General features: G+C 44.8%; 1 protein-coding gene across 11 annotated transcripts in view; it reads left to right on the top strand.

Annotated features, from left to right (window-relative positions):
• CCPG1 (cell cycle progression 1) overlaps positions 1 to 13885 on the top strand; it is a 98569-nt gene that overhangs the window by 23768 nt on the left and 60916 nt on the right. For all 11 annotated transcript variants that reach the window (XM_075897285.1, XM_075897283.1, XM_075897281.1 and 8 more), the window contains exon 2: positions 9466 to 9536. In XM_075897285.1, coding sequence (XP_075753400.1) covers positions 9477 to 9536 — 60 coding nt within the window. In that variant the 5' untranslated portion in view covers positions 9466 to 9476. The remainder of the gene's footprint in view (positions 1 to 9465; positions 9537 to 13885) is intronic.

Here is a 13885-nt window from a genome sequence, read left to right as displayed (position 1 = left end):
TCTCAGATATTGAAGTCCTCAAATGGTTTTAAAGCCCCAAGATGCAGAGAATCCTCCAGCAAGTGATCCATGCCCCATGCTGCACAGGAAGGCAAAAAACCTCCAGGGCCTCTGCCAATCTACCCTGGAGGAAAATTCCTTCCCAATCCCAAACATGACGATCAGCTGAACCCTGAGCATGTGAGCAAGACTCACCAGCCAGACCCCATGAAAAAGTTCTCTATAGTAACTCCTATCATCCCTCCATTGGCCTATTTACCACTGATAGTGAAAGGTCAATTAGTTACCAAGATCATGTTATCTCGTCAAACCATCTCCTTCATAAACCCATCTAACTTAGGGTATGTCTAGACTACAGGGTTTTGTCGACAGAAGTTTTGTCGACAGATAATGTCGACAAAACTTCTGTCGACATAGAGCGTCTAGACTACATTGAGTTCTGTCGACAAAGATGCTTTGTCGACAAAACCCTGTAGTCTAGACACAACCCTACATGCAATAACACCTTCTGTCGACAGAACTCTGTCGACTTTTGTCGACAAAACCCTGTAGTCTAGACGTACCCTAAATCTTGAAGCTAGATAGGTCTTCTGCCCCCACTACTTCCCTTGGAAGGCTGTTCCAGAACTTCACTCCTCTAATGGTTAGAAACCTTCGCCTAATTTCAAGTCTAAACTTCCTAATAGCTAGCTTATATCCATTTGTTCTTGTGTCCACATTGGTATTAAGCTTAAATAATTCTTCTCCCTCTCTGGTATTTATCCCTCTAATATATTTAAAGAGAGCAATCATGTCTCCCCTCAGCCTTCTTTTGGTTAAGGTAAACAAGCCAAGCTCCTTGAGTCTCCTTTCATAAGACAGGTTTTCCATTCCTCAGATCATCCTAGTTGCCCTTCTTTGTTCCAGTTTGAATTCATCCTTCTTAAACATGGGAGACCAGAACTGCACACAGTATTCCAAATGAGGTCTCATCAGTGCCTTGTATAATGGCATTAACACCACCTTATCCCTACTGGAAATACCTCGCCTAATGCATCCCAAGACCGTATTAGCCTTTTTCACGGCCATGTCACAATGACGGCTCTTAGTCATCCTGTGATCAACCAGGACTCCGAGGTCTTTCCATTACTTCCAACTGATGTGTACCCAGCTTATAACTAAAATTCTTGTTATTAATCCCTAAATGCATAACCTTACACTTCTCATTATTAAATTTCATCCTATTGCTATCACTCCAATTTACAAGGTCATCCAGATTTTCCTATATAATATCCCGATCCTTTTCTGAATTGGCAATACCTCCCAACTTTGTGTCATCTGCAAACTTTATAAGGACATTCCCACTTTTGGTGCCAAGGTCAGTAATAAAAAGATTCGTCCCAAAACTGATCCCTGAGGAACTCCGCTAGTAACCTCCCTCCAACCTGACAGCTCACCTTTCAGTATGATCCGTTGTTGTCTCCCCTTTAACCAGTTGCTTATCCACCTCTCAATTTTCATATTGATCCCCATCTTTTCCAATTTAACCAATAATTCTCCATGTGGTACTATATCAAATGCCTTACTGAAATCGAGGTAGATAAGATCCACTAAATTTCCATTATCTAAAAAATCTGTTACTTTCTCAAAAAAGGAGATCAGGTTGGTTTGGCACGATCTACCTTTTGTAAAACCATGTTGTAATTTATCCCAATTGCCATTAACCTCAATGTCCCTAACTACTTTCTCCTTCAAAATTTTTTCCAAGACCTTGCATACTACAGATGTTAAACTAACAGGCCTATAGTTACCCGGGTCACTTTTTTTCCCTTACTTAAAAATAGGAACTGTATTAGCAATTATCCAGTCAAATGGTACAACCCCTGAGTTTAGAGATTTAGTAAACATTTTTGCTAATGGACTTGCAATTTCATGTGCCAGTTCCTTTAATATTCTTGGATAAAAATGATCTGGGCCCCCCGATTTACTCCCATTAAGCTGCCCACCAACTGCCTCATGCTACAAAACTACCAATACAGGCAGTCCCCCGGTTACGTACAAGATAGGGACTGTAGGTTTGTTCTTAAATTGAATCTGTATGTAAGTCGGAACTAGCGTCCAGATTCAGCCGCTGCTGAAACTGATCAGTTTCAACAGCGGCTGAATCTGGATGCCAGTTCTGACTTACATACAGATTCAACTTAAGAACCCCAGGCATCCCCAAGTCAGCTGCTGCTGAAACTGATCAGCAGCTGATTCCAGGAAGCCCGGGGTAGGGGCTTCCTGTAGTCAGCCACTGGTCAGTTTCAGCAGCGGCTGACTTGGGGATGCCTGGGGCAGAGCAGCTGGAGTGCTGCTCGGTTGGTCCAGTAGTGCCGCCGCTCCTCGGCGCTACTGGACCAACCCAGCAGCACCCAAGCTGCTCTGCCCCAGACGTCTTGATTCAGCCGCTGCTGAAACTGACCAGCAGTGGCTGAATCAGGACGCCTGGGGCAGAGCAGCTAGGGTGCTGCCGGGTTGGTCCAGTAGTGCCCAGAGCGGCGCTACAGGACCAACCGGCAGCACCCCAGCTGCTGTACCACAGGCGTCTGGAGCAAAGCCGCGGAGCACAGGGGCAGTGGGACAGCCCAGACGCGAGGCTTAGCTCCGAGGCTTTGCTCTGCTCCGAGCCTTTGCTTTGCTCCCCAGGGCTCCGAGGCTTTGCTCTGCTTTGCTCCCCGTCCCCCTGGTCTGCAGACCAGAAGGACGGGGAGCAAAGCGGCGGAACACGCGGGCAGCAGACAGCCCAGACGCGCGTCTGGGCTGTCCTCTGCCCGCGTGTTCCGCCGCTTTGCTCTGCTTTGCTCCCCGTCCCCCTGGTCTGCAGACCAGAAGGACGGGGAGCAAAGCAGCGGAACATGCGGGCAAAATGTAAGGGTTGTCTGTGTAAAATATATTGATGACTCCATATGAATGAATTTGTATATGCTTTTTTAATTTAATAATCAATTGTGTAACACAGATAAACCTTTAACTGAAAAAAATGGATTGTTCTTATTAAACAATATATTAAACCGCAATCTGTCATCTACAAAAGCGACGAGGAGTCATGTGGCCTTTTAGATTTATTGGAGCTTTCATGGGCAAAGACCCGCTTTGTCACATGCATGTATACCTACCTCTGGAATTTCCACTACATGCATCTGTAGTGGGTCTTTCCCCATGAAAGCTTATGCTCCAATAAATCTTTTGGCCTATAAGGTACCACATGACTCCTCATCGCTTTTGTAGATAACAGATTGCGGTTTAATGTATTGTTTAATAAGAACAACCCATTTTTTTTTTTCAGTCAGTTTTAAACTGGCTCCCATCATGGACCAGCTCCTGCTTGGCACCCAGCACTGCTGTCTCTGATACAGAGGCAGCAGTGCAGAGTGGCAGGGGGCTCTCAGGGAATGAGGCCGGAGTGCATTGTCTGCCGGCCCCACCCCTAGGGACTATAGAATAGTTGACTAACTGATAAGAATTCATAAGGTTACTCGACTATTCCATTAACCAGTATTTAATATTTCTAGACACAACATCCCCTGACAATGAGTTCCACAGGTTCACTGTGCATTGTGTGAAGTAGTACTTCCTTTATTTCTGGAGTTGCCATCCTTTAGGGGACAGTGGGGTCTGGGACAGCTTCCCCCTCCACCTCAGGCCCTGCCCCTGCTCTGCCCTCCTTTGTCCCCACTCCACTGCTTCCTTCAAGCCACGTCCCGAGTGACAGAACCTCAGCTATTATTTGGAGGGTGTTGGTAGGGTTGCCAGATGGCTGAAACAAAAATACTGAACACTTCCCCTTCCCCCCACCCAAAAAAAACCCACCGTGAAAAAATTTTGTTGAAGGGGGAGGGGAAAAAAAAAGGATGGGGGGGGGACCAAAGTTGTTGAGCAAAAAAAAAAAAAAAAATCTGACTCCAAGAACCTGGACCACTGCTAGGGGTTACCAGGTAGTCAATTAAAAAAAACCCCAAAAAACGGACACGCTTCATGGGGGGAGAGGACCGGCCAGAAAGGAAACGGTGCTAGCCAGGAAGGGGGGGGGATGAACAGGGCTGGCCAGGGGAGATGAGGGGGACAATGGGAAGCAGGACTAGTCCTGAGCGGGGGTCGGGCAGAATGGGGCTGGACGCAGGATATTGGGGGAGGGGGAGGGGCGGGGCTGGCCGGGAGTAAGGGGGGGAGGGAAGCATAGCTGGGAGGATCAGGGGCTGTGAGGGTAGCCAGGAGGAAGGGGGGGTGCAGTGGCGCTGGCTAGGGGAGATCAGGAAGAGGAATGGGCCGGCGGGAAGCAGAGCTGGGGGGAGTGCAGAGGGGCTGGCTGGAGAAGATCAGGAGGGGAAGTGGGGGAGAACTGGCCAGCCAGCCGGGAAGGGGGCGGGGTGAGCAAATCAGCCGGCAGGAAGCGGGACTGACCTGGGCACTTGCTGCTTCTCCAGTGCAGGCTCCTGGCGCCGCACGAGCGAGGAGGAGGCTTCCCCTCCTCCTCACACTCAACCGACTGAGGGCTCCTGGTGGCAGTTGTGGTCCCGCCTCCCAGCTCGGACTCCCAGCCACTCCCCCCGCCCACGCCAGGCTTCTGTCCTGTGCACAGCCAGAAAGATCAGAAAATACCAGATATTGCACATATCCGGTATTTTCTGAATTATTTTTTTTACTGGACAGAGCGCACAAATACCGGACTGTCTGGTACAATACCGTACACCTGGCAGCCCTAGGTGTAGGCCCTTCAGCAGGGGTTGGCCTCCCTCTGCACTCACCGGAGAGGCAGGAAGTGGAATGATCCATGCCCAGCCCACTGTGCTTCCTTGAGCCCAACTCCCAGCCATCTCCCAGGGGAGGGTTGTGGGCTGAGGCCAAGTTGCTCTGCTGCCCATTGCTATGGTGAAGTGAAGTTATCTGGCTGGGAAATGGTGGAGCGGAGCGGAGCAGGATGCTTGGTGGTTCTGCTTCTGTAGCTCCTGCTCCCACTGATGAGTGCAGGTATGGGCTTGGCCCTTACTGCCAGGGCAGGCATGGTAATCCCTTGAGGCTGAGGGGCTCCCAAAGTTCTCGGCCCAGGATAGCTCCTTGAACCATTCAATGGACAGAATGACTGTGCAGAAGCATTAGGGGGCCCACAAGAGATGAAATCTCAGCGGCAACTGTTTTCACTGCCCTGAATTTTGGTTTATGAAGGAAATGGTCTCTGGAAGCAATTCTGCATGGATACAGCAGGGAGGAGTTACTTGTTCCTAATAGCCTGTTTTGTCCAGGGGTTGCATAACGTGGCTGGGTCCTGATTTGCATTTTGCATTGCCTGCTGACCTAACAGCAACACTGGCTTTGTCTTGCCTCTGTATCTCCCTGTACTTTCCACTCTTGTCTTTTGGCATGACAACACTGTCCCTGCAACTGCCACACTATCTTGCTCCATTCCATAATCTCTCTGGACAGCTCCCTGTCATTTTCCCTCTATTTGCTATTTTTGTTTTTCTTCGTGGCTGTGCAGTGTGCTCTGCAAATATTGCATCCTGAATTTTCCCCATTCAGTTTATCCGTCCACTAAGATGTTGATGTACTTAAGGCCTTGTCCTTGAGAATCTAGCCATTGTAGGTCCTATGATTGTGGGAATAGGAAAAACCCACAGTGGATTATTGTTTATATTGCAGAGAGACTACGATAGCATTTTTTTCCTATGTATTTCTGATTTTCCTTCTCTAAGATTCTTCACATCTAGTACAATGAAGAGGACTGTATTGAAATTTTTGTCCAGAAGCTTTTGACCACAAGCTAATAGGAGTCAACAGTGTGACACTATTGGGGAAAAAAAAGGCAAACATGATTCTGGGATGCATTAACAGGAGTGTTGTGAGCAAGACATGAGAAGTCATTCTTCTACTCTACTCTGCATTGATTAGGCCTAAGTTGGAGTATTGTATCCAGTTCTGAGCACCACAGTTGAAGAAAGATATGGGAAAATTGGAGAAGAGCAACACAAATGATTACAGGTCTAGAAAACATGACCTATGAGGGAAGACTAAAAGAATTGGGCTTGTTTAGTTTAGAAAAGAGAAGACTGAGAGGGGACACAATAGCAGTTTTCAAGTATCTAAAAGGGCATTAAGAAAGAGGGAGAAAAATAGTTCTCTTTGTTCTCTGATGATAGGACAAGAAGGAATGGGTTTAAATTATAGCAGGGGAGATTTAGATTGGACATTAGGAAAAACTTCATAACTGTCAGGATGGTTAAACACTGGAATAAACTGCCTAGGGGGATTGTGGAATCTCTATCACTGGAGATATTTAAGAGCTGGTTAGATAAATATCTGTCAGAGATGATATAGATGGTGCTTGGTCCTGCCATGAGGGCAGGGAACTAGACTTGATGTCTCAAGGTCTCTTACAGTTCTAGTATTCTATGCTGTTTGGCTTTGTTGTTGTGGCTTGAAGGCTCTATGTGCTGGATGGTAGTGGTGGTATTTGGGAATAATGTTCCCAGCCTGGCTTCGCAGTTTTGCTGTGCTTTGGTTGCACTTATATGGTGTCAGAAAAATTAGTGGGGGGCGCCTGGGGAAGAGCAGATACTAATACCCTCTCCATCCTCTTTAGGCTGTCCTGACTCTACATTACAGTGTGTAGATGATGAGAAGAGTAGGGGTGGGAGCTGGAGGTTTGTTAAGATCCTAGCACTCATCTGCCTACAATGGCTGCATCTACTGAAGAGCTTGGAGAAAAGCTAGCACAGAAGTATAGCACGGCAATAATAATTGTAAAGATAGGAACTTACATGCCAAAGGTATCTTGAAAGAATTTACCCTCTCAGTCCTGGCCTTAGTTTCTGTTAAGAATTGAATTGGGTACCTGCGTAGCCAGTGTCAGGGTTCTGAGTACTGAAGAGATCCCGGCTTTCAGGGGACAGCTCTTCACAGATCTCCTAGTGTTCATTCTCCAGTGACCTCCTGCTGGTCCTCCTTGGGAGCGTGGAGGAGAGCAATCTGCAACTTTCACAACCTTGCTGATTGGGTGGTTGTGTAATAGTGCAAAATACTGTCTCTCTCCTCAAATATTCCTAGACCAGGGATGTTAGGGAGTGAATAATTAGCTAATCGTGTAGTTGATAGAATTTCTATCAACTACCTGATTAGTCGATAAAGGAGGAAGCCTCAGTCTTGGCTTGTGCCGGGTCCAGGAGCTACCCGCTGCTGCAGCTTTGCAGTTTAAATGTAGTTGGAGCTGGGCTGCCTGCATGCTCAGCTCTTACTACATTTAAATTGCAGAGCTGCAGTGGTGATAAGTTCTGGACCTGGTTTGAGCCGGGACTGAGTCGGGCTTGCTCAGTCCCAGCTCGCACCAGTTCCAGTAGCCCACATCTGTGTGGGGTTCCAGCGGGGAGTTGGAGTTCCACCTCCTCCCGTGGACAGGGGCTGCTGCTAGAGCAGCAGAGCTGTGAGCAGGGGCTACTCTGGCAGCAGCGCAGACAGGGAGCAGCCTGGGCCTACCACGGGCAGAGGCTGCTTCATGGCAGCCTCCCTTGTCCTCCTCTGCCCCCCATGCTGCTGCCTTTGATAGAGGCACCAGCACAGGTGGTGGGGGCAGGCAGCACCAGCTCCTGCTCCCCCTCTTCCCCCTTGCTGCCTCAGATACAGATAAGCCTAGGCTTAGTTAGTTGACTACTCGACTACTCCCTTACATCCTTATCCTGGACCATTTCCTCAAATTCCTGATTATAACCTATATTCACATGAACTGTTGTTCATTCTTGTTCTTGTATTGTTTGGCACCCTGGTTGTGGATCCTATGGTCATCTCTTTAGCTATGTCTACAAAAGATTTTTATTCCCATGGCTGACCACTAGAACTTTCAGCAGCAACTGTTCTTCACATTTGGTGATGAGATCTAGGGTGTTTGCATGTTTCCATGCTACTGCACAAATCATGTTGTAGGATTTCTTGATTAACATTGCCACAGTTCAGTGACCAAAACCTGATGCCTCTCCAGTTTTTAAATGGGGGAGGGCAGCCAGCCACCTTTATACCAGAGCAAGGAAGGGCATAGAATTAAGCAGGTCCGTGATGGTTACCCACAGAACAGTGGGATTACTAGTAGAGTCCTGACAAAGTAATCAGAGTAATGTACAGCACCATTATGTGCATACGAACAATAAACCAAACTCAATTTTGCAGCAAACTTGCTTCTAGAAAGAGAATTCTAGGTTTTACAGTAAATGTGGAGTTAGTGCACCGTAATTAGTGCTGTTTGTGTGTTCATAGTGGTTGATTTTTTTTTTAAACAGACTAGTGATTTAATCCAGTTTAAAACCTCCATGTAGAGAAGCCCTCAAAACCTATCTGGTAGCCTTCTTGCACTTGAACCAAATATTATTCATTTTAATGAGACACTTTCCATTGGTTTTAATTTTTTTTAAATAAGGCCTATGGGTGATCCAAATATGTTAGCAAAGCATTGGCTAATATTTTTCTGAATATATATTTAAATCATGAAGGTTGTGATAGGTAAATTTCCTTTCTTTAAAATGGACCAAAATTTAGGGTTTTTTTTTTTGGTATTCTAAATTGATATCTGAATTGTTAATTGTAAAGAATTTTTAATCCTCTGTATTTGAAGTGACTTTGACATTTATCTTTGAAAAGAGTTCTGTTTCATGTTGAGTTCATATCTTGTAAATATGGTTAAATATATAGAAAGGGATACATGCAGCATGGTTATAATTGAAGTAAATGTGTTTACATGAGTTATTACTTTTGCACTCAGGAACATTTTGAACTAGCAAATAATGTGTATTTATGAAACAAAGTGTAATAACTCATTTCTTGAGCTATCTATTTAATCATCACTTTGTAAATGTTTTATTTAATCTTGGTAACCTGTAAGTTCACTCATCCATTCTGCTGGATGGTTAATATAATTTTCTGATTCATGTGAAATATTTTAAAAGTTTGTAAAAGTGTACATTGTTTATAAAGTAGATTAGATCTTTCTAAATGAAGAACTGATGACAGTTTTCATTTTTCAGTCTTTTGGGTGCTTAGAAACTTAGACTGTAGTTTAGCAACGTTAAAAATTGTCTGTTACAAATATTCATGGTGTATATTACATAATTGCAGTTTGTTTTCATCATATTTTGAGCATTTTAGATGGATAATAGGAGTGTGTAGCCAGGAGGTCCAAATTCATTGCAAGGAGGAAAACATTGCCCATCTTGTAAAATCCAAGTAAAAAGTCCATAAGCTTAATATTTTTTTAACTTTACAAGAATTATAGCTTTAAATATTTAAATATAAAAATATACTCTTTTCTTCAAACAGACCTCTTTTTATTTCAATTTATTCCAACTCTGTAAATTGTAAAGCCTTGTGATCCGTGCTTTTCTAACCTGGATACTTTTTATTGTTCTTTTTAGAAATAAAACATAATGATGTATATTGCACGCTAACATGATTTACTTTCCCTTGCAGCTACTTTGAAAATGTCTGAAAATTCTAGTGACAGTGATTCATCTGGTGGCTGGACTGTCATCAATCATGAGGTACTGTTTCAAGTAATATTAAACAGACGTGATTAACTTAAGTCACATTTGTCTTCTAGTTTATGTTGTTCTGTATACTCCATTACACCTTTTTCCCTTTTTGTTAGTACATTTCCATTTATGTGGCTATTTCACACAGACGTAGAGGAGAAAGGAACATTTTTAAAATAGGAAGCTGTGACTGCAAAGCTATAGAAGTTGACACACACAGTTGGAGGTTGGCACAGTATCTGATATGACTTTTAACCTTTAAAACAACAACACAACATGACACACACACAAAAACACCCAACCAAACAAAAAGTTGATTAGATTTTAAGGTGATGTCCCTTTAAGAAATTTAGAGAGTTTTGGCCACTTTTTCGCCTTTGGTACATTTCTCCCCCTCCCCTACCTACCCTCAAAATTGATATGGTATGTCATCTGCACTTTTGTTATCATTGCTAGTATATTTCCACTTCTCTTCCCAAACCTAATGTGGGAAGAGGACAGTGCAGTAGTTCTTCCATATTACTACCACCAAGCCTCACCAACTGTGGCTTTTGATCACACCTTCAGCCTTTTGACTGCACCACCAGCTTTGTGTTTCTTCCCTCTTCTTGTCCAAAACCATGGCAAGATGCCAGTGTTCCAGTGCACAACAATGTTGTGGTAAAGGGCCTTTGAGTCCAATCTTCACAAGCAACCTACAACCAGTGTCTTTTAGTCAAATGCTCCTCTTTGTGGGGACTTGCTAATTAGTCCTCTGTATTTTGGAATTCAAGATATACTGGGTAGGAGTTGATTTAGGACTTGAGTCAGCTCCACTGAAGGTTTATTAACAGAATGCTAGTGTAGATAGGGTTCTGGTTCCTACTGTTGTTTTCAGCCATTGTATTTTCTAACACTCTTCAGAATATATCTAGATGACATGATGAAAAAAGACAAGCAGACACAGACACTTTTTCTGCATCAGCACTTCCAATATTACTACTGTCATATGAGCTGAATCACTAGTAGCATAACCCATTAGTCAGTGTGTGTTAGGCATCCCCATCTGTGTCTAATTCACAGATCATGGGAGTTATCTGTTACAGCCCCCAGGTACAACTGTTGTCATCACAATAGCAATGGTGGGAGATTTGAGGCGGGGAAAAGGCTGTTGCTGGTAAATCCTGTATGTTCTGATAAGGGGATCAAACAAGGAACAATTCTATGGGAGTAAACAAAGTTCATGTCCAACAAGCAGACCAATAGTCCTGGTTCTCAATGGTAATTCCTTAGTTACTTTTGTCTCCATCTCAGGATTTGAAAAATCTGCTTGCTCACAGTGAATAAGAATATTGCACAAGTGAACAGCATCAATTTCTGCAGAATTCAAGTTTTCATTTAAAAAATGAATTAGTCTAGCTTGTATGATTGCTATGATAATCTTCCAAAGATGTATTGAGAATAAATGAATGCACCAAGTTGTTCCAAATTCTTCAAAGAAAGAGGTTCAATGTTAAGTGATCGGAAATGAGACAGTATTTTCTCTGTGGTTTATAATTGGTTCATTATAGTCCTCTATACATCACTTAGCAAAAACAAGGCTCTGAAGTTGGTGGGCTAATATTTCATTAGTGTCAGGAACAATCAAGTGAATAGATTCATGCCTGAGGAGTTACAAGGTAGCTTCAGGTGTAGTAAGGACTTTTATACCAGCCTCCCACCTCATTTCAGTGATTTTTGGCATGGAAATACTTGTCAAGTCTCTTCGTTTAGAAAGTTAAAAATAATTTTCAGAGGTTGAAAGCAAGCTTTCAGAAAGTTCCCTGGTTGCATTATTTAACTGAGATGTCTCTTTAAATCTCTTTAATTTCTCTGCTATGGCTAGCAACACAGACATAGATTGTTGTTCATAGAAACTTGACACCAAAACAAAGCAGTTCCTAGCAGCATCGAAATGTCAAGGAAGGAAACTTTGTTTGAACTAATGGACAAAGCAGCATAAAAGGGAATTCAAACCATACTGAAGGTCACATAGTCCTTCAGAGGCCATTCTGTTGGAAACAAGAATAAGAGGACTAATACAATAGAGTAAAATGGAAAAGAGGGAGAAGAAATGACTCCAGGGAAGACTTCTACTGTATAAGAAAAGTAGCCCCACCACATAACATTCCACATGATCTATAGTATAATCAGTTGGAAGAAGAGGGGTGAACTCTTCTCTTCTCAGACAAATGAATATATCAATTGAACTAATCAGTATTGGACATAATAAAAATGTTAATAGGCAATCTCCATTAATTTTAGATCCTTCTATCTCCTAGAACTGGAAGGGACCTTGAAAGGTCAAATCCAGTCCCCTGCCTTCACAGCAGGACCAAGTACCATCCCTGACAAATTTTTGCCCCAATTCCCTAAATGGCCTCCATAAGTATTGAACTCACAACCTAGGGTTTAGTAGGCCAATGCTCAAACCACTGAGCTATCCCTCCTACCATCTAGAATGTCCAAGCTCAGATTTCTTTAGTACCAAAATGGACCAGCAAAGTTAATAAATTTTAAAATTTAAGAATGACATAAGAAACAGATGTGTCTACTACAGACTACCAAATAAGGAGAAGGTGGTGGTCGAAGTGTTTCTATGAAAAAATAACAGAAATTACCACCAGTATTGGGGATATGGGGGACTTCAACTACCTCAACATCTGTTTGGAAAACGTAATATGGAAAAATACAACATATCCAATAAGTTCCATGAATGTACTGGAAACAACTTTTTGTTCCAGAAGGTTGAGGACAGGCTGTTTTAGGCTTGATTCTAGCCAATCAGGATGAGTTGGTAGCAAATTTGAAAGTACCAGGCAATTTGGGTGAAAGTAATCATGAAATATGATGGATTTTATTATTCCAAGGCAAGGAGGGAATGAGAGCAGCAGAATAAGGACAACAGACTGCAAAAAACCAGATTTTAACAAAGGTTCCATGGGAAGAAAATGCGAGAGAAAAAGTGCTGGCAGTTTTTTAGGAAGATATTGTTATTAAAGCACAACTGCAAACTGTACCACTGCAAAACAAGGATAGGAAGAATAGTAAGACAATATGTATACATGAGGAGCTCTTTTGATGATCTGAAAATAAAAAAGGAGTCTTACAAAAAGTGGAAATATGAACAAATTGCTAAGAAGAATACAAGGATACCACAAGCATGTAGGAACAGAATCAGAAATGCTAAAGCTCAATATGAGTTACTCCTAACAAAGAGCATAAAAGGCAATAGGTTCCTTAAAGACATGAATAGCAAGAAAAAGACAAAGGAAATTGTAGATCCTGTACTTTGTGTGGAAGAAAAGTTAATAACTGATGTCATCAAGACAGAGGAGGTATTCAATACTTACTTTGCTTCAGTGCTCACTAAGTAGGTTTGTGGTGGCCAGATACTGAACACAAGTAATATTAACAAGTGGGAAGAAATGCAAGCCAAAATAACGAAAGAACAGGTTAAATAATATTTAGATAAGGATGGGGCTCTATATCTGGTTGAACAGAAGGGTATAGCACCGTGGTCCCCAAAACGGTGCCCGCGGGGGCATTTCCATGCGCCCGCCAGGTGCTCGGGGCTGGCCTGGCACGAGGCGCATGGCGGGGGGGAGCGCCGGCCCTGGGCGCGCGGCGCTGGGCGGGGGGAGCGCCGGCCCCGGGCGCGCGGCGCTGGGCGGGGGGAGCGCCGGCCCCGGGCGCGCGGCGCTGGGCGGGGGGAGCGCCGGCCCCGGGCGCGCGGCGCTGGGCGGGGGGAGCGCTGGCCCCGGGTGCGCGGCACATGGCGGGGGGAGTGCCGGCCCCGGGCGCGCGGCGCATGGCGGGGGGAGCGCCAGCCCCGGGCATGCAGCTATGGGGGGGGGGCCGCCCCCGGGCATGCGGCTATGGGGGGGAGCCGCCCCCGGGGCGCAAGTGTCCCCACCCCCTGGCGCGCGAATGGCCCCGCCCCCTGGCGCCCGGTGGGCGAACGGCCCCGCCCCCTGGCGCCCGGCAACCTTGAAAGGTTGGGGACCACTGGTATAGCACAAGCCTGGGCTCCCTTACAGTAGGAAGCAGAGCCTTTGTGGAAGGGTGACACGAATTCTGCTCGCCCCAGACAAAAGTAAAGTAGGTGTTTCCCCTGGCAGAGATATCTTTCCCCTGGCAGAGATATCTTCTTGGCTGAGGGGTGAGTCCCCTAGTGGAGCGGGGTAGTTGATAGCCTGATGAAGCTCTTCCTTTCACTTGCCCAGCTGGGTGGAGGAGAGGGAAGGATTTTCCCATTGGCTAAAATCTCTTACTGTGGAGTGGCCAGAAGGTCATTTCCCAGAGGACTTGGGGATGACCCAAAGCTATGGAGCAGATGG

Source organism: Pelodiscus sinensis, chromosome 14, assembly GCF_049634645.1.
Source record: "Pelodiscus sinensis isolate JC-2024 chromosome 14, ASM4963464v1, whole genome shotgun sequence".
Taxonomy (NCBI): Eukaryota; Metazoa; Chordata; order Testudines; family Trionychidae; genus Pelodiscus; species Pelodiscus sinensis.
Note: the sequence above shows the minus strand (reverse complement) of the source record. Positions and strands in the feature narration are given on the sequence as shown.